At 50.2% G+C, this 25,685-nt stretch overlaps 2 protein-coding genes across 2 annotated transcripts; both read right to left on the bottom strand.

Moving 5' to 3' along the window:
• Nucleotides 1–3,834: 3,834 nt before the first annotated feature.
• LOC120945004 lies at nt 3,835–6,581 on the bottom strand. Its single transcript, XM_040358817.1, has 3 exons — nt 5,890–6,581; nt 5,133–5,374; nt 3,835–4,644 (listed from the first exon to the last, which is right to left on the bottom strand). Exons 1-3 carry the CDS (start codon nt 6,028–6,030, stop codon nt 4,041–4,043), a joined length of 987 nt encoding a protein of 328 aa, XP_040214751.1. The 5' UTR covers nt 6,031–6,581; the 3' UTR covers nt 3,835–4,040.
• Nucleotides 6,582–8,598: 2,017 nt separating this feature from the next.
• LOC120945005 (ER membrane protein complex subunit 3) lies at nt 8,599–25,368 on the bottom strand. The gene is made up of 9 exons (XM_040358818.1): nt 25,291–25,368; nt 22,138–22,302; nt 18,195–18,252; nt 17,994–18,087; nt 17,805–17,909; nt 14,645–14,726; nt 13,947–14,026; nt 12,546–12,628; nt 8,599–9,737 (listed from the first exon to the last, which is right to left on the bottom strand). The coding sequence occupies exons 2-9, from the start codon at nt 22,290–22,292 to the stop codon at nt 9,609–9,611; spliced, it is 786 nt and encodes a 261-aa protein (XP_040214752.1). The 5' UTR covers nt 22,293–22,302; nt 25,291–25,368; the 3' UTR covers nt 8,599–9,608.
• Between the last annotated feature and the right edge of the window lie 317 nt (nt 25,369–25,685).

A 25,685-nucleotide genomic window follows, 5' to 3' on the forward strand; every position in this document is an offset into this window, starting at 1 on the left:
ATTCTTCTCACTGATCACCAATGTAAGGAACATTCTTCTCACTGATCACCAATGTAAGGGACATTCTTCCCACTGATCACCAATGTAAGGGACATTCTTCCCACTGATCACCAATGTAAGGGACATTCTTCCCACTGATCACCAATGTAAGGAACATTCTTCCCACTGATCACCAATGTAAGGGACATTCTTCCCACTGATCACCAATGTAAGGAACATTCTTCTCACTGATCACCAATGTAAGGGACATTCTTCTCACTGATCACCAATGTAAGGAACATTCTTCCCACTGATCACCAATGTAAGGGACATTCTTCCCACTGATCACCAATGTAAGGAACATTCTTCCCACTGATCACCAATGTAAGGAACATTCTTCCCACTGATCACCAATGTAAGGGACATTCTTCTCACTGATCACCAATGTAAGGAACATTCTTCTCACTGATCACCAATGTAAGGAACATTCTTCCCACTGATCACCAATGTAAGGGACATTCTTCCCACTGATCACCAATGTAAGGAACATTCTTCTCACTGATCACCAATGTAAGGGACATTCTTCTCACTGATCACCAATGTAAGGAACATTCTTCTCACTGATCACCAATGTAAGGGACATTCTTCTCACTGATCACCAATGAATTGGTTTAAGTAGGTTAAAGACTCTACTGTATAAAAATCAGACCTCCATACCTGTGATTTGGTTACTGATGTCTTGCATTCTGTTGCAGAAGTCCGAACGTCTACACCGACTCCATAACACAAAGTAAGAAACTATTTATTCTGTTATTATAGATGAGAAAATTGCGCTGCTCATAAATGGGTCCATTTGACCCGGATGGAAGTGGGTGTTGTATTAATGATCTCATCCACATAATACATACAGTAGATACACCAACTAGAAATATAAATATTTGATATGAGACATTCCACCCACATAATAATACAATGGTGACACCCACTCTGGGAAAGCCCCTCATAACGAGTAGAAGATGAAGGCAATCTTTTGGTAATGATATTTTATGATAAATAACCCCCATTGTCATCACTAATGATATATGAATTCTCTGAGAGAAGTTGATTATAATGTTCCGTCATCTGACATTCCATTTCCCAGCTCCATATTGGCAGCTACGTCATAAATACTTCATAATTCAACCATTTCTATAGATGATTCCATCCTCCTTTTCTCTATTAGGGTCCTCAGATGAAGCTCACACCGGATCCACACCACAGGAGCCGCCGGTAAGATTTCTTGCTGTCGTGAAGCCTCATTGTTGCTTGGCATTGGGGGCATCATTGGGGGTGGGCTGGGGAGGCTGGAGCCCCGAATGGGCCGCCGAAAAGCCCAGAGTCTCGGCCATGAAGTATTTAATAACTAACCCCGAGTGCCGCCAAGCAGGGACCATTCTGTTGCCGAGTGCCACCGAGTGACACAGCAGGTCGCGCCTTCTGGAGCCTGCAGCGCCTATGATGGATGTCCCACTGGCCCAATCCGGGACGTCCATCATAGGCGGCGCAAGCTTAGAAGGCGGGAATTACAATGCCGCCCAGCGCGCCATACGACATCCCCGCTCCCTGCTCGGTTCGGCGGCTCTCCGCGGCTCCTGAGCCTCCTCTGGCTGACTGGCTGCATATGTATTGGGCGCGCCAGTGCCGACACCGCACACCACAGCTGAGGTAGGTCAGTGATTGTGTATGTATGTAGGTCAGGTCAGTGCATGTAGGTCAGGTCAGTGTATGTAGGTCAGTGTATGTAGGTCAGGTCAGTGTATGTAGGTCAGGTCAGTGTATGTAGGTCAGTGTATGTAGGTCAGGTCATTGTATGTAGGTCAGGTCAGTGTATGTAGGACAGGTCAGTGTATGTACGTCAGGTCAGTGTATGTAGGTCAGGTCAGTGTATGTAGGTCAGTGTATGTAGGTCAGGTCAGTGTATGTAGGACAGGTCAGTGTATGTACGTCAGGTCAGTGTATGTAGGTCAGGTCAGTGTATGTAGGTCAGTGTATGTAGGACAGGTCAGTGTATGTAGGTCAGTGTATGTAGGACAGGTCAGTGTATGTAGGTCAGTGTATGTAGGACAGGTCAGTGTATGTAGGTCAGTGTATGTGGGTCAGTGTATGTAGGTCAGGTCAGTGTATGTAGGTCAGGTCAGTGTATGTAGGACAGTGTATGTAGGACAGGTCAGTGTATGTAGGACAGGTCAGTGTATGTAGGTCAGGTCAGTGTATGTACGTCAGGTCAGTGTATGTACGTCAGGTCAGTGTATGTAGGTCAGGTCATTGTATGTAGGTCAGGTCAGTGTATGTAGGTCAGGTCAGTGTATGTAGGTCAGGTCAGTGTATGTACGTCAGGTCAGTGTATGTACGTCAGGTCAGTGTATGTACGTCAGGTCAGTGTATGTAGGTCAGGTCAGTGTATGTAGGAGAGGTCAGTGTATGTAGGTCAGGTCAGTGTATGTAGGACAGGTCAGTGTATGTAGGTCAGTGTATGTAGGACAGGTCAGTGTATGTAGGTCAGTGTATGTAGGTCAGTGTATGTAGGTCAGGTCAGTGTATGTAGGTCAGGTCAGTGTATGTAGGTCAGTGTATGTAGGTCAGGTCAGTGTATGTAGGTCAGGTCAGTGTATGTAGGTCAGGTCAGTGTATGTAGGTCAGTGTATGTAGGTCAGTGTATGTAGGTCAGTGTATGTAGGTCAGGTCAGTGTATGTAGGACAGGTCAGTGTATGTAGGTCAGGTCAGTGTATGTAGGTCAGTGTATGTAGGTCAGGTCAGTGTATGTAGGACAGGTCAGTGTATGTAGGACAGGTCAGTGTATGTAGGACAGGTCAGTGTATGTAGGTCAGGTCAGTGTATGTAGGTCAGGTCAGTGTATGTAGGACAGGTCAGTGTATGTAGGACAGGTCAGTGTATGTAGGTCAGGTCAGTGTATGTAGGTCAGGTCAGTGTATGTAGGTCAGTCAGGGTATGTGTGTCAGGTAAGTCACCCCACGCCACTCAACCACGCCCGCATACCCCCCCCCCCGGTGCGGGCTTCGAGCTGAAGGCCCTGGTCTTTTTGGCACCTAGCGACGCCCCTGCTTGGCACAGAGGCTCATGACAGAGGTGAGAGGGAAGAGAAATGTTGTGGCATTGTGTGTGATCACCTCAGGAGATTGGTGTGAGATATAATCTGAGGGGCTGGTGTCCACGTTCTACAGGTCCTCTAATGCCTCGTACACACGGCCGGACTTTCCGAGAAAAAAAGTCCGGCCGTGTGTAGCCTCCATCTGGCTTTTGTTGTCGGAAGTCCGACGGACCTTAGATAGAGAACCTGTTCCCCATCTTTCCGACGAACTCATCTTTGCCTCTTTCTTACTTTTAGTGTCCGGACATTTCCCTGTACAGTATGGAGAACCAGCACTATACGTACTTCCAGCACAGAGACATCCGGAGGACCCCAAGTTCCCTGTGTTATCAGGAGACGGAGCTATACAGTGTCATACCATAGAGGAAGAGCGGAAACCACAGACGCAGCGCCATTCTTCTGTACGGCGAATATTCACTCTGAACATGACTGATAATTCACCTGAACAAATAAACATGTGGGACGGGGTCATCTTATGTCTTTTTTTTTTTTTTTAGTGGCCCAACATGGAAATGCAATTATTTTAGTAAATATAAACTGATAAATATCTCTTCTCATCAGCAGTATATCGCAGTCTTGTGACTTCTATCAGTGTCTGGTTAAAGCATGTAGGAGGAGTTTTCATTCTCCCCTGATTGTCCTATGAGGCTGCAGGACCCCTGACCCTCTGTCTGGACAGTGCTGATTGGCCCTGTGCTGATTACATGCACCCTCCCAAAAAAAATAAAAAAATGGAGCTGAATGACTGGAGCTTGTATAAGTGTGGACACAGATTTCACAGACTGAGGACACCTTTCCCTTTAATGCCCCATAGGAGATGATGGCTGTGCCCAGCACTAGGGATATGAGATTTCATTGTGTGTCATGGCTGGAGACATAAAACAATTCTGACACATTGTGGTTTCATTGAGGTCATGGTGGAGCTGTAGGGATCACCGGAGAGAATACGTATGTAAAATAGAAAAGTAATAATATGCAATAAAATGTATCAGTAAAATAATATTGTATGACGCTCCACCCACAATAACAGATGATGTGTGTCAGGAAAAGGTGTCCAAGGTGTGCGGAGAGCGAGAAGAAACACGGAGGGTAAAACACAGAAATGACTTTATTATAAAACAAACTTTGACATGTAATAACATTAACTGTAAAACGTGATAAATAACATTGTGATGATAAATAAAAGAACAAAAAGGGACAGCGCAATCTTGGAGACAGCATGACCCCAGAGACAGAGGTTAGGGTGGCCCCAGGAAGAGAGAGCACAGTGTGACCCCAGAGATGGAGGACATCACGATCCAGGAGACATCCTGACCTCAGAGACAGCCTGATCCCAGGGATGGAGGACACCATGATCCTGGAGACAGCCTGACCCCAGAAATAGAGGACACCATGATCCTGGAGACAGCCTGATCCCAGGGATGGAGGACACCATGATCCTGGAGACAGCCTGACCCCATAAACGGAGGACATCACAATCCTGGAGACAGCCTGACCCCCAGAGACAGAGGACAGCCTGACCCCCAGAGACAGAGAACAATGTGACCCTAGAGACAGGCCTGACCCCAAAAGATGGAGGACACCATGATCCTGGAGACAGCCTGACCCCAGAGACAGAGGATAGCATGACCCCAGAGACAGAGGTTAAGGTGGCCCCAGGAAGAGAGAGCACAGTGTGAACCCAGAGACGGAGGACATCACGATCCAGGAGACATCCTGACCTCAGGGATGGAGGACACCATGATCCAGGAGACATCCTGACCTCAGAGACAGCCTGACCCCAGGGATGGAGGACACCATGATCCTGGAGACAGCCTGACCACAGAAAGAGGACACCATGATCCTGGAGACAGCCTGACCCCAGAAATAGAGGACAATGTGACCCCAGAGACAGAGGACAATGTGACCCCAGAGACAGGCCTGACCCCAAAAGATGGAGGACACCATGATCCTGGAGACAGCCTGACCCCAGAGACAGAGGACAATGTGACCCCAGAGACAGGCCTGACCCCAAAAGATGGAGGACACCATGATCCTGGAGACAGCCTGACCCCAGAGGATAGCATGACCCCAGAGAACAGAATGGCCCTGGAGAGAGGTCTGACTCCAGAGGCAGAGCACACTGTGACCCCAGGGACAGAGGACAGCACTACCCTGGAGACAACATGGCCCCCGGAGACAGGCCCGACTCCAGAGACAGAGAACATGACCTCAGAGACAGCATGATCCCAGAGACAGAGGACAGCCTGACCCCAGAGACAGAGGACAGCCTGACCCCAGAGACAGAGGACAGCCTGACCCCAGAGACAGAGGACAGCCTGACCCCAGAGACAGAGGACAGCCTGACCCCAGAGACAGAGGACAGCCTGACCCCAGAGACAGAGGACAGCCTGACCCCAGAGACCGAGGACAGCCTGACCCCAGAGACCGAGGACAGCCTGACCCCCAGAGACCGAGGACAGCCTGACCCCCAGAGACAGAGGACAGCCTGACCCCCAGAGACAGAGGACAGCCTGACCCCCAGAGACAGAGGACAGCCTGACCCCCAGAGACAGAGGACAGCCTGACCCCCAGAGACAGAGGACAGCCTGACCCCCAGAGACAGAGGACAGCCTGACCCCCAGAGACAGAGGACAGCCTGACCCCCAGAGACAGAGGACAGCCTGACCCCCAGAGACAGAGGACAGCCTGACCCCCAGAGACAGAGGACAGCCTGACCCCAGAGACAGAGGACAGCCTGACCCCAGAGACAGAGGACTGCATGACCCCAGAGAACAGAATGGCCCTGGAGAGAGGTCGGACTCCAGAGGCAGAGCACACTGTGACCCCAGGGAGAGGACAGCACTACCCTGGAGACAACATGGCCCCCGGAGACAGGCCCGACTCCAGAGACAGAGAACATGACCTCAGAGACAGCATGACCCCAGAGACGAAGGTCATCCTGACCCCGCAGAGGGAGGACAGTATGACCTCATAGACAGATCCGCTCTATAGGGGATGGGAAGCAGGGTGGGGGAGGGGGTTTAAGGGAATATGGTAAAGGAATAAAGTCGGCTCTTCAGTCGAAGATCTTAAATAGTAGCGAACATAAAGACACTATACAGTCCACAGTTATAGAATATCCAGGTATGTGGTTCATCAACCAGAAAACCAACACCACAAGGATCACGATACACAAATGTGACCTCCATCACAATGCTCATAGGTGGAACTCCTAGGATTGAGGTCGGTATCGCTCATACGGTGTATACCTCCAGGGGGTGGTCACCCAAACTTGCTAATCTTGCCCAAAGCCTCATCTCACAGGCCCCGTTTATGTCTGCAGATGATCGGCCAATAAGTAGTGGATGTGGATGGATCATTTTTGGAGAAAAAGCATATTTTAGTGTCACTTTAACCACTTAAGACCCGGACCTTTAGGCAGCTAAAGGACCTGGTCCCTTTTTGCGATTCGGCACTGCGTCGCTTTAACTGACAATTGCGCGCTCGTGCGACGTGGCTCCCAAACAAAATTGGCGTCCCTTTCCCCCCACAAATAGAGCTTTCTTTTGGTGGTATTTGATCACTTCTGCGGTTTCAATTTTTTGCGCTATAAACAAAAATAGAGCGACAATTTTGAAAAAAATGCAATATTTTTTACTTTTTGCCGTAATAAATATCCCCCCAAAAAAGATATAAAAAAATGTTTTTTTTTCCCCTCAGTTTAGGCCGATACGTATTCTCCTATTTTTGGTAAAAAATAAAAAAATATCGCAATAAGCGTTTATCGATTGGTTTGCGCAAAATTTATAGCGTTTACAAAATAGGAGATAGTTTTATTGCATTTTTATAAATTTTTTTTTTTTTTTTTTTACTACTAATGGTGGCGATCAGCGATTTTTTTTCGTGACTGTGACATTATGGTGGACACATCGGACAATTTTGACACATTTTTTGGGACCATTTTCACAGTAAAAAATGCATTTAAAATGCATTGTTTACTGTGAAAATGACAATTGCAGTTTGGGAGTTAACCACAAGGGGGCACTGATGGGGTTATGTGTGACCTCATATGTGTTTCTAACTGTAGGGGGTGTGGCTGTAGGTGTGACGTCATCGATTGTGTATCCCTATAAAAGGAAACACAGGATCGATGACGGCGCCACAGTGAAGAACGGGGAAGCCGTGTTTACATACAGCTCTCCCCGTTCTTCAGCAGCGATCGGGTCCGCGGGTCCCGGAGCTTCGACCCACGGCTGGGCACTAGCAGAGGACGTACCTGTACGTGCTTGTGCCCAGCCGTGCCATTCTGCCGACGTAAATGTGCAGGAGGCGGTCCTTAAGCGGTTAAAGAATAATGGCACCTAAGAGCACGGGGTGTGAACAGGGCCTAAAGAATGAATACTTTGTTTACTATGCTCAAATGTTAAAGCGGAGCTCCAGCCAAAAGTGGAAGTTCCACTTATCTGCCTCCACTGCCACATTCGGCACCTTTTAGGGGGTGAGGGTACCTGGTTTTGACAGGTACCCGATCCCACTTCCAGCTCAGTGAGTCGGAAGTTCGGCCCCCTCCTTTTCTCTGACGCTCGGCCCATCATTTGCATGGCTCACGCCCAATTCCACCTATGCCGGCTTACGCCTTCGAAACCCACGCCACGCTGGCGATGGGGGTACTGGCTTGCTGAATTCCATGCTTGCCTCTCTGCGCTGCGTTGGGGCAGCGTACATTGGTTTGCGCTACGGCGGCGTAATGTGCGCCCGCTCTCTGTGAATCTGGGCCATTCAGACCACTTTGACCTGCAGGTAAGCCTAGATCAGGGATATGCAATTAGCGGACCTCCAGCTGTTTCAAAACTACAAATCCCATCATGCCTCTGCCTTTGGGTGTCATGCTTGTTGCTGTCAGAGACTTGCTATGCATCATGGGACTTGTAGTTCTGCAACAGCTGGAGGTCTGGCCTAGATTAAGGCTTACCTGTAGGTACAACAAATATCTCCCAAACCTACACGGTTCAGGAGATATTTGCAGAAAAGCCTGCACCGATGTCTACGGGCGATCGTACCGTCGCTGACGGCTCCCGCGTGCATGTGCGGGAGTGACGTCATCGCGGCTATGCTATGCATACTAGCTCATTATGCCTTTCTCTTGCAGGTTTTTTTTTTTTTTTAAAGAAATGCTTTAGAGCAGGGATCCTCAAACTAAGGCCCTCCAGCTGTTGCGGAACTACACATCCCATTAGGCATTGTAAAACTCTGACATTCACAGACATGACGGAAATTGTAGTTCCTGAACAACTGGAGGGCCGTAGTTTGAAGACCCATGCTTTAGAGCAGGGATATGCAATTAGCGGACCTCCAGCTGTTGCGGAACTACAAGTCCCATGAGGCATAGCAAGACTCAGACAGCCACAAGCATGACACCCAGAGGCAGAGACATGATGGGACTTGTAGTTTTGCAACAGCTGGAGGTCTGCTAATTGCATATCCCTGCTTTAGAGGGTTTACTTCCTCTTTAATGGCATCTCTGTCTACAGACATAAGCGGGACCTATGAAGAGGCACTGGTGGTGGGATAAGCTGCAGCTTTGTTAGTGGTGGAGAGATGGAACATCCTTGGATGGTAACCCTCTGGACTTATGCACCAAAATAGTGACCTCATTTCTCTACCAGGGTCTAGAGCAGGGGTTTTCAAACTACGGCCTTCCAGGTGTTTAGGAACTACAATTCCCATCATGCCCAGTCATGTCTGTGAATGTCAGAATTTTACAATGCCTCATGGGATTTGTAGTTCCGCAACAGCTGGAGAGTTACAACCATGACCAGGGTGGAGGTGACAGTTGTGTGTAGACCTTCGTGGTGTTGAAGCGTTACATACCTGGATGTAATATAAAATGTAGGGGTGCAGGTTGCATAGAGGGGTCCTAGGTTGGAGGGAGGGGTGCAGGTTGCAGAGAGGAGGGTTCTTCTCCCTCTTCCAGCACCACATTCCCTTGAAGGTAATATGGATGTGGGGGGTTCAGGGTAAAATGGAGGGGGTCCTATGTTGGAGAGAAGGTTGCAGAGGGGGGGGGGGTATGTTCTCCTCCCCCTTCAAGCTCTTCTTTTGGTGAGGTAAAAGCTAGACGTCTTTCCAGGTCTTCACCCCTGTCTGGTCTCCATTGTGAGGGTGCCCCCCACTTCCTGTCCCATGTATCACAGCATGACCAGGTGTCACCAAAACAGGAAGTGAAGGGAAAGAGACAACAATAAAAAGCTGGCAAAGCTTCCCCCCCCCCTCATTGTCTATTACTGTCCCAGCTGGATTTCTGGTCATTGTGACGCGACAGGAAGTGGGGGGAAATCCTTACCAAATATATCACCTGGCAGAGGTGCTAACCCTCCTCCACTCTATAGCTGGAGTTCTAGTTTAAAAGTCACTGCGATCAGCTACGGAGCACAAGATCTGAGGGCGGGGGGAGGAGAAAAGAGCGGAGGGATGTGAACTCCAGGAGTGCATCAAGTCTCAGAACATGGCCGTCTGCAGCTCTCGCTTGAACAGCCCCTCGAAGTTGAGGTCGCCCCCCATCAGTTCTTCTTCCAGGTCGTCCAACGCCCACTGATGATCCGTCAGCTCCAGAGCTTCCCACTCCGTCTGTGCAGAAAGGTGACCAGAGAACACGTGTCACCGGAGGGGGAAAACACATGGAGTGGTGTGCAGTGTAGTATACAGGGTTCAGTGTGTAGTATACAGGGTGTGGTGGGTAGTGCAGTGTATTGTATATAGGGTGTGGTGGGTAGTGCAGTGTGTAGTATACAGGGTGTGGTGGGTAGTGCAGTGTATTGTATATAGGGTGTGGTGGATGCTGGGTGGAGCAGTATATAGGGTGTGGTGGATGCTGGGTGGAGCAGTATATAGGGTGTGGTGGATGTTGTGTGGAGCAGTATATAGGGTGTGGTGGATGCTGGGTGGAGCAGTAGGTAGTATATAGGGTGTGGTGGATGCTGGGTGGAGCAGTAGGCAGTATATAGAGTGTGGTGGATGTTGGGTGGAGCAGTAGGTAGTATATAGAGTGTGGTGGATGTTGGGTTGAGCAGTAGGTAGTATATAGAGTGTGGTGGATGTTGGGTGGAGCAGTAGGTAGTATATAGAGTGTGGTGGATGTTGGGTGGAGCAGTAGGTAGTATATAGGGTGTGGTGGATGTTGGGTGGAGCAGTAGGTAGTATATAGGGTGTGGTGGATGTTGGGTGGAGCAGTAGGTAGTATATAGAGTGTGGTGGATGTTGGGTGGAGCAGTAGGTAGTATATAGAGTGTGGTGGATGTTGGGTGGAGCAGTAGGTAGTATATAGAGTGTGGCGGATGTTGGGTGGTGCAGTAGGTAGTATATAGAGTGTGGCGGATGTTGGGTGGGGCAGTAGGCAGTATATAGGGTGTGGTGGATGTTGGGTGGAGCAGTAGGTAGTATATAGAGTTTGGTGGATGTTGGGTGGAGCAGTAGGTAGTATACGGGGTGTGGTGAGTGATGGGTAGTGCAGTGTGTAGTATACGGGGTGTGGTGGGTGATGGGTAGTGCAGTGTGTAGTATACGGGGTGTGGTGGGTAGTGCAGTGTATTGTATATAGAGTGTGGTGGATGTTGGGTGGTGCAGTAGGTAGTATATAGGGTGTGGTGGATGTTGGGTGGAGCAGTAGGTAGTATATAGAGTGGGGTGGATGTTGGGTGGTGCAGTAGGTAGTATATAGGGTGTGGTGGATGTTGGGTGGTGCAGTAGGTAGTATATAGAGTGTGGTGGATGTTGGGTGGTGCAGTAGGTAGTATATAGAGTGGGGTGGATGTTGGGTGGTGCAGTAGGTAGTATATAGGGTGTGGTGGATGTTGGGTGGTGCAGTAGGTAGTATATAGAGTGTGGTGGATGTTGGGTGGTGCAGTAGGTAGTATATAGAGTGGGGTGGATGTTGGGTGGGGCAGTAGGTAGTATATAGGGTGTGGTGGATGTTGGGTGGTGCAGTAGGTAGTATATAGAGTGTGGTGGATGTTGGGTGGGGCAGTAGGTAGTATATAGAGTGTGGTGGATGTTGGGTGGTGCAGTAGGTAGTATATAGGGTGTGGCGGATGTTGGGTGGAGCAGTAGGTAGTATATAGAGTGTGGCAGATGTTGGGTGGAGCAGTAGGTAGTATACAGGGTGTGGTGGATGTTGGGTGGAGCAGTGGGTAGTCTATAGGGGATGGGAAGCAGGGTGGGGGAGGGGGTTTAAGGGAATATGGTAAAGGAATAAAGTCGGCTCTTCAGTCGAAGATCTTAAATAGTAGCGAACATAAAGACACTATACAGTCCACAGTTATAGAATATCCAGGTATGTGGTTCATCAACCAGAAAACCAACACCACAAGGATCACGATACACAAATGTGACCTCCATCACAATGCTCATAGGTGGAACTCCTAGGATTGAGGTCGGTATCGCTCATACGGTGTATACCTCCAGGGGGTGGTCACCCAAACTTGCTAATCTTGCCCAAAGCCTCATCTCACAGGCCCCGTTTATGTCTGCAGATGATCGGCCAATAAGTAGTGGATGTGGATGGATCATTTTTGGAGAAAAAGCATATTTTAGTGTCACTTTAACCACTTAAGACCCGGACCTTTAGGCAGCTAAAGGACCTGGTCCCTTTTTGCGATTCGGCACTGCGTCGCTTTAACTGACAATTGCGCGCTCGTGCGACGTGGCTCCCAAACAAAATTGGCGTCCCTTTCCCCCCACAAGTAGGGGAAGTAGGTAGTAGGTAGTATATAGAGTGTGGTGGATGTTGGCTGGGGCAGTAGGTAGTATATAGAGTGTGGCAGATGTTGGGTGGGGCAGAAGGTAATATATAGGGTGTGGCGGATTTTGGGGGGTGCAGTAGGTAGTATATAGGGTGTGGCGGATGTTGGGTGGGGCAGTAGGTAGTATATAGGGTGTGGTGGATGTTGGGTGGAGCAGTAGGTAGTATATAGAGTGTGGTGAATGTTGGGTGGAGCAGTAGGTAGTATATAGGGTGTGGTGGAGGTTGGGTGGTGCAGTAGGTAGTATATAGGGTGTGGTGGATGTTGGGTGGGGCAGTATATAGGGTGTGGTGGATGTTGGGTAGGGCAGTAGGTAGTATATAGGGTGTGGCAGATGTTGGGTGGGGCAGTAGGTAGTATATAGAGTGGGGTGGATGTTGGGTGGTGCAGTAGGTAGTATATAGAGTGTGGTGGATGTTGGGTGGACCAGTAGGTAGTATATAGGGTGTGGCGGATGTTGGGTGGACCAGTAGGTAGTATATAGGGTGTGGTGGATGTTGTGTGGAGCAGTATATAGGGTGTGGTGGATTTTGGGTGGAGCAGTAGGTAGTATATAGGGTGTGGTGGGCAGGTCACTGTGCAGTAAGAGGCACACAAGGACAGCGATGACAAATGTCACATCAATTGTAAATTTTACCTTAAAAGCTTTGTTGGTGTCGGCCGGCATCGCCATGGCAGCTCCGGTCATCTGTTCCTGCATGACGCGGGATTGGTCAGCGGCTGGAACGTCAGATACACAAATCATTAAAGGAACCCAATGCTTATATATATACACACACACACACACACAGAAGCTACTATTGTTGACTTCCTGAAACTGCTCTGTGCCTGGCTGCCTCTGGTTTCAATGACTGCAGGGAAGCTGGAGGAGGGGAATGGAAGAGGGAGGAGCCTGACTAAATGATGCCCCCCCCCCCCCCCCACTGAGTGGCTGACCGGCAGAGGGGAAGAGACAGGCGTGGGTGACCGGCAGAGGGGAAGAGACAGGCGTGGGTGACCGGCAGAGGGGAAGAGACAGGCGTGGGTTACCGGCAGAGGGGAAGAGACAGGCGTGGGTGACCGACAGAGGGGAAGAGACAGTCATGGGTGACCGACAGAGAAGAGACAGGCGTGGGTGACCGACAGAGAAGAGACAGGCGTGGGTGACCGGCAGAGGGGAAGAGACAGGCGTGGGTGACCGGCAGAGGGCAAGAGACAGGCGTGGGTGACCGGCAGAGGAGAAGAGACAGGCGTGGGTGACCGGCAGAGGAGAAGAGACAGGCGTGGGTGACCGGCAGAGGAGAAGAGACAGGCGTGGGTGACCGGCAGAGGAGAAGAGACAGGCGTGGGTGACCGGCAGAGGAGAAGAGACAGGCGTGGGTGACCGGCAGAGGAGAAGAGACAGTCGTGGGTGACCGGCAGAAGAGAAGAGACAGGCGTGGGTGACCGGCAGAGGAGAAGAGACAGGCGTGGGTGACCGGCAGAGGGGAAGAGACAGGCGTGGGTGACCGGCAGAGGAGAAGAGACAGGCGTGGGTGACCGGCAGAGGAGAAGAGACAGGCGTGGGTGACCGGCAGAGGAGAAGAGACAGGCGTGGGTGACCGGCAGAGGGGAAGAGACAGGCGTGGGTGACCGGCAGAGGAGAAGAGACAGGCGTGGGTGACCGGCAGAGGAGAAGAGACAGGCGTGGGTGACCGGCAGAGGGGAAGAGACAGGCGTGGGTGACCGGCAGAGGAGAAGAGACAGGCGTGGGTGACCGACAGAGGGGAAGAGACAGGCGTGGGTGACCGACAGAGGGGAAGAGACAGGCGTGGGTGACCGACAGAGGGGAAGAGACAGGCGTGGGTGACCGGCAGAGGGGAAGAGACAGTCGTGGGTGACGGGGAAGAGACAGGCGTGGGTGACCGACAGAGGAGAAGAGACAGGCGTGGGTGACCGGCAGAGGGGAAGAGACAGTCGTGGGTGACCGACAGAGGAGAAGAGACAGTCGTGGGTGACCGACAGAGGGCAACGGGACAGTAAAATTGGGGGAGGAGCAGTCCATGCAAGCCTTTCTTACCGTTATCCTGCCCAAGGATCAGAGAGTAGATGCTTCTTAAGCCAAAGACATTGAGGAAGTACCAGGAGGCGGAGCTCACCCTGTGAAAACAAAGAGGAGGAGTCAGCTGACATCACAGTGTGAAGGCGGTAAACTTATTTATATCCTTGACATATTACTGGTCCGATATCGGGGATGAGAGACGATCAGAAATCCTCCTCTACACTCAGGACAACCGAAATTGGCCGCTACTGACGCCGTACAGCTCTGGAGTTGGCGAGAATCTTTCTAGAACAGACAAATGGTGTCCGCTGTACACAATCACGGAAATGTTCATCACCGGCGAGTGAAGCCTTGTGTCATCGGGCTGTTCACCTTCAAGCCATTTTAATTTTCATACAAGTCAATGGAAATCTACAACCAGCAATAAGCAGGTCACCTGCAGGTCACACACACCTGCCAATGAATTGTAAATGACCTCTGAAGATTCTCAAACAACAAGGCCATCAATAGCAGCCGAAGCCGCTCCAAGCTGGCCCTTATAGAGCACATCATGGCCAGAGATCAATTTTATTTCCACTTTTGTTTGATCCCCTCCCCCCCCCCCCCGTGTCTGTAGAGACCTTTCTTAAAGTCTGTAAATATAAATCCCCGCCCCCCCCCCCCCCTCCCTGCACACCAGCCGTCTATCTGAATTTCCCACAATTCTTTCTGCTTACCACGAGGCGTCCAGAGAAAGCAGTTCGATTCCCTGCTGCAGCATCGGTTTGAAGCGAAGAGTCAGTGGAAACGGGACCTTCGCTAAAACACAAGACAAAGAAACCATCAAACAACCATCATCGTCACACCCCCCCCCGCCCCCCGGCCCCCCAACAGTCTACAAACCATCATCACACACCCCGGCCCCCCAACAGTCTACAAACCATCATCACACACCCCGGCCCCCCAACAGTCTACATACAAAGCGCCATCATCCACACCATATCACTATCCTTGTACAAAATCCACCCCAAACCCCCGACCGCCATTCTACATCCGCCACTGTCCATTTCAACCGTTATATTATACGACCGCCTTCGTCCACTCCATATCCCCGACCGCCTTCGTCCACTCCATATCCCTGACTGTCATTGTACAACCGCCATTGTCCACCCCATATCTCTGACCATCATTGTCCACCCCATATCCCCGACCATCATTGTCCACCCCATATCCCCGACCATCATTGTCCACCCCATATCCCCGACCATCATTGTCCACCCCATATCCCCGACCATCATTGTCCACCCCATATCCCCGACCATCATTGTCCACCCCATATCCCCGACTGTCATTGTACAACCGCCATTGTCCACCCCATATCTCTGACCGCCATTGTACAACCGCCATTGGCCACCCCATATTCCCGACCGCCATTGTACACCCCATATCCCCGACCGCCATTGTTCATTCCATATCCCCGACCATCATTGTACAACTGCCATTGTTCATCCCATATCCCTGACCGCCATTGTTCAACCCCCATTGGCCACCCCATATTCCCGACCGCCATTGTACACCCCATATCCCCGACCGCCATTGTTCATTCCATATCCCCGACCGTCATTGTACAACCCCCCACTGGTCACCTCATATCTCTGACCGCCATTGTACAACTGCCATTGTTCATTCCATATCCCCGACTGTCATTGTACAACCGCCATTGGCCACCCCATATCCCCGACCGCCATTGTCCACCCCATATCCCCGACCGCCATTGTCCACCCCATATCCCCGACCGCCATTGTCCACCCCATATCCCCAACCATCATTGTACAACTGCCATTGTTCACCCAATATCTCTGACCGCCATTGTTCACCCCATATCTCTGACCGCCATTGTACAACTGCCATTGTTCACCCCATATCCCCGACCGCCATTGTTCATTCCATATCCCCAACCATCATTGTACAACTGTCATTGTTCACTCCATATCTCCGACTGTCATTGTACAACCCCCATTGTTCACCCCATATCCCCGACCGCCATTGTTCATTCCATATCCCCAACCATCATTGTACAACTGCCATTGTTCACCCCATATCCGCGACCGCCATTGTACAACCGCCATTGTCCACCCCATATCCCCGACCGCCATTGTTCATTCCATATCCCCAACCATCATTGTACAACTGCCATTGTCTATTCCAACCGTTATATTATATGAGCGCCATTGTCCACCCCATATCCCTGACTGTCATTGTCTATTCCAACCATTATATTATACGACCACCTTTGTCCACCCCGTATCCCCGACTGTCATTGTACACCTGCCTTCATCCACCCCATATCCCCGACCATCATTGTACAACCGCCATTGTCCCCCCTATATCCCCGACTGTCATTGTACAACCGCCATTGTCCACCCCATATCTCTGACCGCCATTGTACAACCGCCATTGGCCACCCCATATTCCCGACCGCCATTGTACACCCCATATCCCCGACCGCCATTGTTCATTCCATATCCCCGACCATCATTGTACAACTGCCATTGTTCATCCCATATCCCTGACCGCCATTGTTCAACCCCCATTGGCCACCCCATATTCCCGACCGCCATTGTACACCCCATATCCCCGACCGCCATTGTTCATTCCATATCCCCGACCGTCATTGTACAACCCCCCACTGGTCACCTCATATCTCTGACCGCCATTGTACAACTGCCATTGTTCATTCCATATCCCCGACTGTCATTGTACAACCGCCATTGGCCACCCCATATCCCCGACCATCATTGTCCACCCCATATCCCCGACCGCCATTGTCCACCCCATATCCCCGACCGCCATTGTCCACCCCATATCCCCGACCGCCATTGTCCACCCCATATCCCCAACCATCATTGTACAACTGCCATTGTTCACCCAATATCTCTGACCGCCATTGTTCACCCCATATCTCTGACCGCCATTGTACAACTGCCATTGTTCACCCCATATCCCCGACCGCCATTGTTCATTCCATATCCCCAACCATCATTGTACAACTGCCATTGTTCACTCCATATCTCCGACTGTCATTGTACAACCCCCATTGTTCACCCCATATCCCCGACCGCCATTGTTCATTCCATATCCCCCAACCATCATTGTACAACTGCCATTGTTCACCCCATATCCGCGACCGCCATTGTTCATTCCATATCCCCAACCATCATTGTACAACTGCCATTGTTCACCCCATATCTCCGACCGCCATTGTACAACCGCCATTGTTCATTCCATATCCCCAACCATCATTGTACAACCGCCATTGTCCACCCCATATCCCCGACCGCCATTGTTCATTCCATATCCCCAACCATCATTGTACAACTGCCATTGTCTATTCCAACCGTTATATTATATGAGCGCCATTGTCCACCCCATATCCCTGACTGTCATTGTCTATTCCAACCATTATATTATACGACCACCTTTGTCCACCCCGTATCCCCGACTGTCATTGTACACCTGCCTTCATCCACCCCATATCCCCAACCATCATTGTACAACCGCCATTGTCCCCCCTATATCCCCGACTGTCATTGTACAACCGCCATTGTCCCCCCCTATATCCCCGACTGTCATTGTACAACCGCCATTGTCCACCCCGTACTCAAGACCGTCATTGTAAAACCACCACCATCATCATTATCCACAGGTCCCCAACATACGTCATCAAATCACCCCATATCCCCAAACGTCATCATCTACCCCATATCCCTGACCGTCATTGTACAACCGCCATCATTACCCCCCCAATCCGTGTATAACCTCCATCATCACCTCCCTCCACACTTTGCAACCATCTCTGGACAACCATCATCATCACCCTCCAATCCCACCTCTTACTTGTCACAAACCCAGAGAAGGTCATGTTGATCCATCCACCGATGAGGATCATGGGCAGCACATTGGTGACGTTCCCCTTCATCATGTCTGTCAGCATGGTGGGATCTGGAAGAGAAAAGTCATGTGGTTATTACTGGGTTGATGGCATCAGAGGGGGGCATAACATACACTGTCATCACAATACCCTACCTGTCATGGGAGAGGGTGGCACCACCTTCCTCTTGGTCTTCTTGAAGAAGCCATCCTCTGCATTGTTGAAGAAGAATTTCCTTGTGAGGAAGGACTGGGAATATAGAAGAGGAGGATTATGTCTGGGTGGAGGAGAAAGTCTGAAGCTCCAGAATCCTGAGCTCACAATGGACAGTACACGGCACTATCATTGGCTCTTACCTGCTTCGAAATGTATTTTCCATTTTCTCTGAGGACTCTGCTGCGGATCAGAACCTGACTGGAAGAGAAGAGAGAGAACAACCATGAGAGTTCAGGCAGCTTTATAGCAGGGAAGGAACTCCAGAGAGATACAAGAACCAGTATGATGGGGAATACAAGGAGCAGTATGATGGGGAATACAAGAACCAGTATGATGGGGAATACAAGGAGCAGTATGATGGGGAAGTACGGGAAGTAGTATGATAGGGGAACGCCGGGAAGTTATGGTGAGCAGTATAATGGCGGAACTCTAGGAAGATACAAGAAGCAGTACGACGGGGAGGGTAACTCCAGGGAGTAGTATGATGGAGAAAAGTACTCCCTAGAGATACTGGGAGTAGCATGATGGGGAAGGGAACTCTAGGAAGATACAGGCAATGGTATGATGGGGGAACTGTAAGGAGATGCGTGGAGCAGTATGATGGGGGAACTCTGGGGAAAGACATTAGGAGAGGAATGATGGGGGAGACATTGGGAGAGGAATTATGGGGGAGACATTGGGAGAGGTATGATGGGGGAGACATTGGGAGAGGTATGATGGGGGAACTCTGGGGGGGAGACATTGGGAGAGGTATGATGGGGGAGACATTGGGAGAGGTATGATGGGGGAACTCTGGGGGGGGAGACATTGGGAGAGGTATGATGGGGGAGACATTGGGAGAGGTATGATGGGGGAGACATTGGGAGAGGTATGATGGGGGAGACATTGGGAGAGGTATGATGGGGGAGACATTGGGAGAGGAATTATGGGGGAACTCTGGGGGGGGGGGGGGGAGACATTGGGGGGAATTCTGGAAGATATGGGGTGGAGTATGATGGGAAAGGGAAATACAGCCGGATACTTGGAGAAGTTTGATGGGGAAAAAAAATAATAAAAGGGAAAAAAAACGCGCTGTCAAGAATTTTAGGGATATGTGGGAGCTGCCTGCACAACAGATATACTGTATTATAAAGCCAACATAAAAAGTGATAAAGTGCAGCACTCAAAAGATATAAATAAGTGAATGAATAAATAAAATGTACTGTCCGAGTAAACTAACCAATTGGGTTGCACCAATATACTGGTTGAGATGTACACACAGGAAATAATAAATGGCGATCAAACTGAATTGATGCACAAAAACAAAAGTCCAAGTAATCGGGGTAAATAAAATACACAAAGGGATAAATGTGATATAATAAACATCAAAAGTGACAAAAAAAACAAGTGTGTTGGGTGAACAAGTAAATACATAGTCCAAATATTCCCCTGCGATGAAAGCGACGGTATAATTGGTTGTCTGTCGGTAATCCACCATCCTGAAGATCAAAGGCTTACCAAACGAGTTGCACCCAAGCGAGGCCGGCGCCTGATGAGACGCTTCTATTGGGAGCTGTGCTTGCTGTACCTCTCCTTGGGTGCGACACACCAACAAGCCCGTTTAACTCATCAGGCGTCAGCCTCGCTTGGGTCCAACTCGTTTGGTAAGCCTTTGATCTTCACGGTGGTGGATTACCGACAGACAACCAATTATACCGTCACTTTCATCGCAGGGGAATATTTGGACTATGTATTTACTTGTTCACCCAACACACTTGGTTTATTGTCACTTTTGATGTTAATCCCCTTCCCGCTGAGCGTACGCAGATATGCGTCCTCGGCTTTCGGGGGTTATACACGGGATGATGCCCGCAGCGGCAGGCATCATCCCGGTATCATTTTGTAGAGCCGCCGATTGGTTGTTATCCCGAAGGAGCGGGAGGGGACCCCCCTCCCGCCGCTAAAACCGGGCCTCCCGTCCCACCGGGAGACCCGATCCTCGATGCGCCACCTCCGGCGCCTAGAGAGAGACTGAATAAAAGCCGCGAACGGCTTTGATTCAGTCTCTTCAATGTAAACACGGAAGCGACATCATGACGTGGCGATACCTCACGTGTGATTTGAACACAACGTTTTCATATGCGGGCGCGACTTCCGTATGCGTTTTTCTTGTTGCGTGACCTTGCGGGGAGGGGGGCGCTTTAAAAAAAAAATTTATTTCATTTTATAATATTAAATTGTGTTTTTTTTTTTACATTTTTATCACTTTTATTGCTGTCACAAGGAATGTAACCATCCCTTGTAATAGGTGGTGACAGGTCCTCTTTATGGAGGGATCGGGGGACTAAAAGACCCCAAATCCCTCCTTTGCACTTCAAAGTATTCAGATTGCCAAAAACGGCGATTCTGAATACCGTGTACTTTTTTTTTTAAATCCGGCGCCATTGGCAGCCGAGTAACCCGGAAGTGACGCCATGACGCCGCTTCGGTGTTTACATTGCGGAGACTGAATCAAAGCCGTTTACGGCTTAATTTCAGTCTGCGCCTAGACACTGGAGGCGCCAGATCGGGTCTACCGGTGGGACGGGAGGCCCAGTCAGAGCGGCGAGAAGCGGCGGGAGGGGGGGGCTTTGCCCCCTCCCGCTCCTCCGGCTTAACAACTGAGCGGCTTTTAGCCGCATCGGTTGTTATCCCTGGATAGTCAATCGCCGCCGGCTCTAAACAACGGTACCGGGATGATGCCTGCAGCTGCGGGCTTCATCCCGGTATAACCCCCGAGGAAGCATATATGCGTACGCTCGGCGGAAAAGGAGTTAATAAGGACACTTACATGTCCTAGTCGCCCATGATGTCGGTCCCCCCGACGGCGATCGCTCGGTCCTGGTGCCTCCATCCTCACTAAGGGAAACAGGCAAGGAAGCCGCCCCTTTTCATGCGGCGCTTTGTGAATGGGCGGCTGCCTCCTGGGATACACAGATAGGTAGATTCAGGTAGAGTTAGGCCGGCTTATCAGTAGATAAGCCGACCTAACTCAGAATCTACGCCGCCGTATGTTTAAGCGTATGCTCAAACAGAGATACGCTTAAAAATATCTAAGATACGACGGCTTGCGCCGTCCTATCTTAGATTGCAATTTTTCGGATGGCCGCTAGGTGGCGCTTCCATTGCGGTCGGCGTAGAATATGTAAATGAGTTGATACGCCGATTCACGAACGTACGCCCGGCCGCCGCAGTCGATTTACGCCGTTTCCGTAAGGCAACGTAAGGCATTAGCAGGCCTAAAGTTATTCCATCTATTAGGTGGAATAACAATGTTAAAGTATGGCCGCCGTTCCCGTCGCGAGATTCGAATTTTTTACGTCTTTTGCGTAAGTCTTCCGCGAATCGGGATTTACCTCGTTTACGTCCACGTCGAAATCAATAGTCCCGTGCGGCGTACTTAGCCGCAATGCACCCTGGGAAATGTAGGCGCCCGGCGCATGCGCATTAAAAAAAAAAAAAAAAAAATGTAAAAAAACGTGAGGTCAAGCCTCATTACCATTAAACACGCCCCCCTCCAAGACATTTGAATTCGGCGCCCTTACGCCCGCCTTAGGCTACGCCGCCGTATATTAGCAGGAAAGTACATTGAGAATCATGTACTTGCCTAGCTAACTTACGGCGGCGTAGCCTAAACACGCTAAGCTACGCCGCCGTAACTATAGTCTTCTCTACCTGAACCTACCTAACAGTTCCCAGAAGGCGGCGCGTGCCCCATTCACCAGAAGACACCGCGATGGAGGAAGAGGCAGCAGAGCTACTTCCGCATAGTATAGTAACCCCCCCCCCCTCAAAAAAAAAAAAATCAGAAAAAAAAATTGCTATACTCACCTGCAAGGCGCGATTACCGCCCTTTCAGGTGAGTATAATTTTTTTTTTGGGGGGGGGGGGGGGGGGGTAACTCCCCTTTAAGTTTGATGGGGAACTCTGGGGAGATTGGGGGGCACAGTGTGATAGGAAGAGGAACTCCAGGAGATACGGAGAGCAGTATGACGGGGGAACTGCAGGGAGCAGAGAAGGGCCCCCAATCTTATGGAGGTAGTCCGGCCTCCATGGCGCCCCCACCTGTCAGACACTTGCTCCTGCGTTAGTTTCTTGTCGCTCTGGAGGAGGATGGAGACGTAATGGCGGATCATCCCCACGAAGAAGGTGATGATGACGATGGGCAGCACCACCCACAATCGGATGTTGGAATCCAGGAGGAGCTCCGGCTCGGTCATGGTCGATGATCTGGGAACATAAAACACAAGGAATGTCACTTACACATCGGAGGTCAGACGGGGAAAACAGACAAGAGTGGCCAGAAAAACAGAAACCTTGTGGAAGAAGGGGGCTCTCTGCCGCTATGATCACAGACCACCGAAACCTGTGAGGTCAGCCAGACACTTCAGGGGCCACAGTGTGTGATGGGGGTCCGTGTGCTGAGGGGTTTCTATTTTTCTGACCCTCACATTACATATTAATACACAAAGTATTGAAGCCATAGCTGGGCAGATTCACTCCGAGGACTGGGGCCATATATGCCAGTTCTGTGTGGCTCCACCCCCCCTAATGCCCCACCCCTGAGGAGCAAATCTCCTCCTCCACAGAACAACAGAGATCCCGGTGTATAAACATCAGTGCAGCCAAATACCAGGGATAGGGACAGACAGAGAGGAGGAGGATACTGATATGAATGATGATGACTGGGGTCTCAATGATGATGAAGAAAGGTTGAAAATAGAGGAAAGGATGAAAAGAAGGAAGATGATGATGATAGTCGGAGGTGGATGATGATGATGATGATGATGATAATGATGATAGGGGGAAAAGGATGATGTTAATAGAAGGGGAGGAGTAAGAGAATGATGATGATGGAGAGGAGGAGGAGGAAGATGATGATAATGTTGATATGAGGAGGAAGGAGAATAGGAGGAGGATGATGATGGGGAGGAGGAAGATGATCATGTTGATAGGAGGAGGAGGAGAATGAAGAATATAGGAGGAGGATGATGATGATAAATTATAGGAGGAGGAGGAGGATGATGATAGGGGTACAAGGCTGACGTAATTAATAGAAGGGGAGGAGGAGGGGGATGATGATGGAGAGGAGGAGGAAGATGATAATGTTGATATGAGGAGGAGGAGAATGAAGAATATTGGAGGAGGATGATGATGGGGAGGAGGAAGATGATCATGTTGATATGAGGAGGAGGAGGAGAATGAAGAATATAGGGGGAGGATGATGATAATGATAAATTATAGAAGGAGGAAGAGGATGATGATGATGATAGGGGGACAAGGCTGACGTAATTAATAGAAGGGGAGGAGGAGGAAGAGAATGATGATGATTGAGAGGAAGTGGAAGATCATCATGTTGATATGAGAAGGATAATGATGAATATTGGGGAAGGAGGATGATGATCATGTTGGTATGAGGAGGAGAACGATGATGATGATGATGATAGGGGGGACAATGATGATGTTAATAGAAGGGGAGGAGGAGGAGGATGATGATGATTGAGAGGAGGGGGGAAAAGATAATGTTGCTATGAGGAGGAGGATAATGAAGAATATAGGGGAGGAGGAGCATGATAATGATGATGATGATAGGGGGACAAGGATGATGTGGGGAGGAGGAGGAGGAAGATGACAATATTGATATGATGAGGAGGAGGAAGGAGGATAGAGGAGGAAGATGGTGGGGAGGAGGAAGATGATCATGTTGATATGAGGAGGAGGATAATAATGAACATAGGGGGGAAGATGATGATCTTGTTGGGAGGAGGAGGAGGATAATGATGTTTACTGAGGAGGAGGAGGACGACGACGACGACAAGGATGATGTAAATAGAAGGGGAGGAGGATGATTGAGAGGAGGAGGAAGATGATCATGTTGATATGAGGAGAAGGGTAATGAAGCATATAGGGGAGGAGGAGGATGATGATAGGGGGACAAGGATGATGTGGGGAGGAGGAGGATGATGATAGGGGGACAAGGATGATGTGGGGAGGAGGAGGATGATGATAGGGGGACAAGGATGATGTGGGGAGGAGGAGGATGATGATAGGGGGACAAGGATGATGTGGGGAGGAGGAGGATGATGATTATAGGAGGAGGAGGAGGATGATGAGGGGACAAGGATGATGTAAATAGAAGGGGAGGAGGAGGAGGATGATGATTGAGGGAGGAGGAAGATGATCATGTTGATATGAGGGGAAGGATAATGAAGAATATAGGGGGAGGAGGAGGGGGGTGATGATGATAGGGGAGAGGGGGAGAGGAAGATAATGAAGAATATATGAGGAGGAGGGGGATGATGATGATAGGGGGAGGAGGAGGATGAGCAGAGGATGATGATGATAAGGGAGAGGAAGATGATGATGATGATGATGATGATGATGATGAGGAGCAGAGGATGATATGGTGGGAGGGAGAAGGATAATAATAGGAGGATGATGATGATGATGATGATGATGATGATTGGGAAGGAGAAGAATGATATGGGAAAGTGGATGATGTTGATAGGAGAAGGAGGAATGTGATCTTCGGGGGGAGGGGGGGGATAAAGGAGAGGAGGATGAGGATGATGATGATGATAGAGATGATGAGGGGGGGGGTGAGGATGATGAGGGGGGGGATAAAGGAGAGGAGGATGAGGATGATGAGGGGAGGGGGATAAAGGAGAGGATGATGATAGAGAGAAGTAGAAGGACACCGGAGGATGGAGGATGGGGGATAGAGGATGATAGAGGGAAGTAGAAGGACACCGGAGGGTGGGGATGACAGGAGGACACCGGAGGAGAGGATGATGGGGGGGGATAAAGGAGAGGAGGATGAGGATGATAGAGATGATGAGGGGGGATAAAGGAGAGGAGGATGAGGATGATAGAGGGAAGTAGAAGGACACCGGAGGATGGGGGGTGGGGATGGAGGAGAGGATGATAGAGATGATGAGGGGGGATGGGGAGAGGATGATGATGATAGAGAGAAGTAGAAGGACACCGGAGGAGAGGAGGATGAGGATGATAGAGATGATGGGGGGGATGGGGAGAGGATGATGATGATGATAGAAGGACACCGGAGGATGGGGGGTGGGGGTGACAGGAGGACACCGGAGAAGAGGATGATAGAGATGATGAGGGGGGGGTGGGGAGAGGATGATAGAGAGTAGTAGGACACCGGAGGATGGGGGGAGGGGATGACAGGAGGACACAGATGGAGACATCACTACTCACCGGTACTCCCCGGATCTCTTCTCTGCCTCCTCCTGCCGGGCCCCTCGTTGGGCTCGCAGCTGACACTCTGATTGGCCGGCGCTCTTCACGCTGATTGGTAGCCTCAGCTGTCACGCCTCCACTCTCCTCGAATGGACTTTACCAATACTAGACAACCTAGCCAATCAGAGCGCAGACTCACAGGAAGAGGCGGGCTGTCACCCTGCAGGGTAACTCGTACGTCTCCATAGTGACAGCAGCGAGGTCCGCCATGTTTGATTTGGGAAAAGCGTGCCATAAGATTGTAGACAGGAACACCTGGCGGGGGGCACAGGACCATGTGACTTACATATAGACGGGGCTAAGTACCCGCAGGAAGAGATGGTGAGGGGTGTGGTCAGACCTGGTGCTGGAGG

The sequence above is a fragment of the Rana temporaria genome, chromosome 7, assembly GCF_905171775.1.
Source record: "Rana temporaria chromosome 7, aRanTem1.1, whole genome shotgun sequence".
In the NCBI taxonomy this organism is placed as follows: Eukaryota; Metazoa; Chordata; class Amphibia; order Anura; family Ranidae; genus Rana; species Rana temporaria.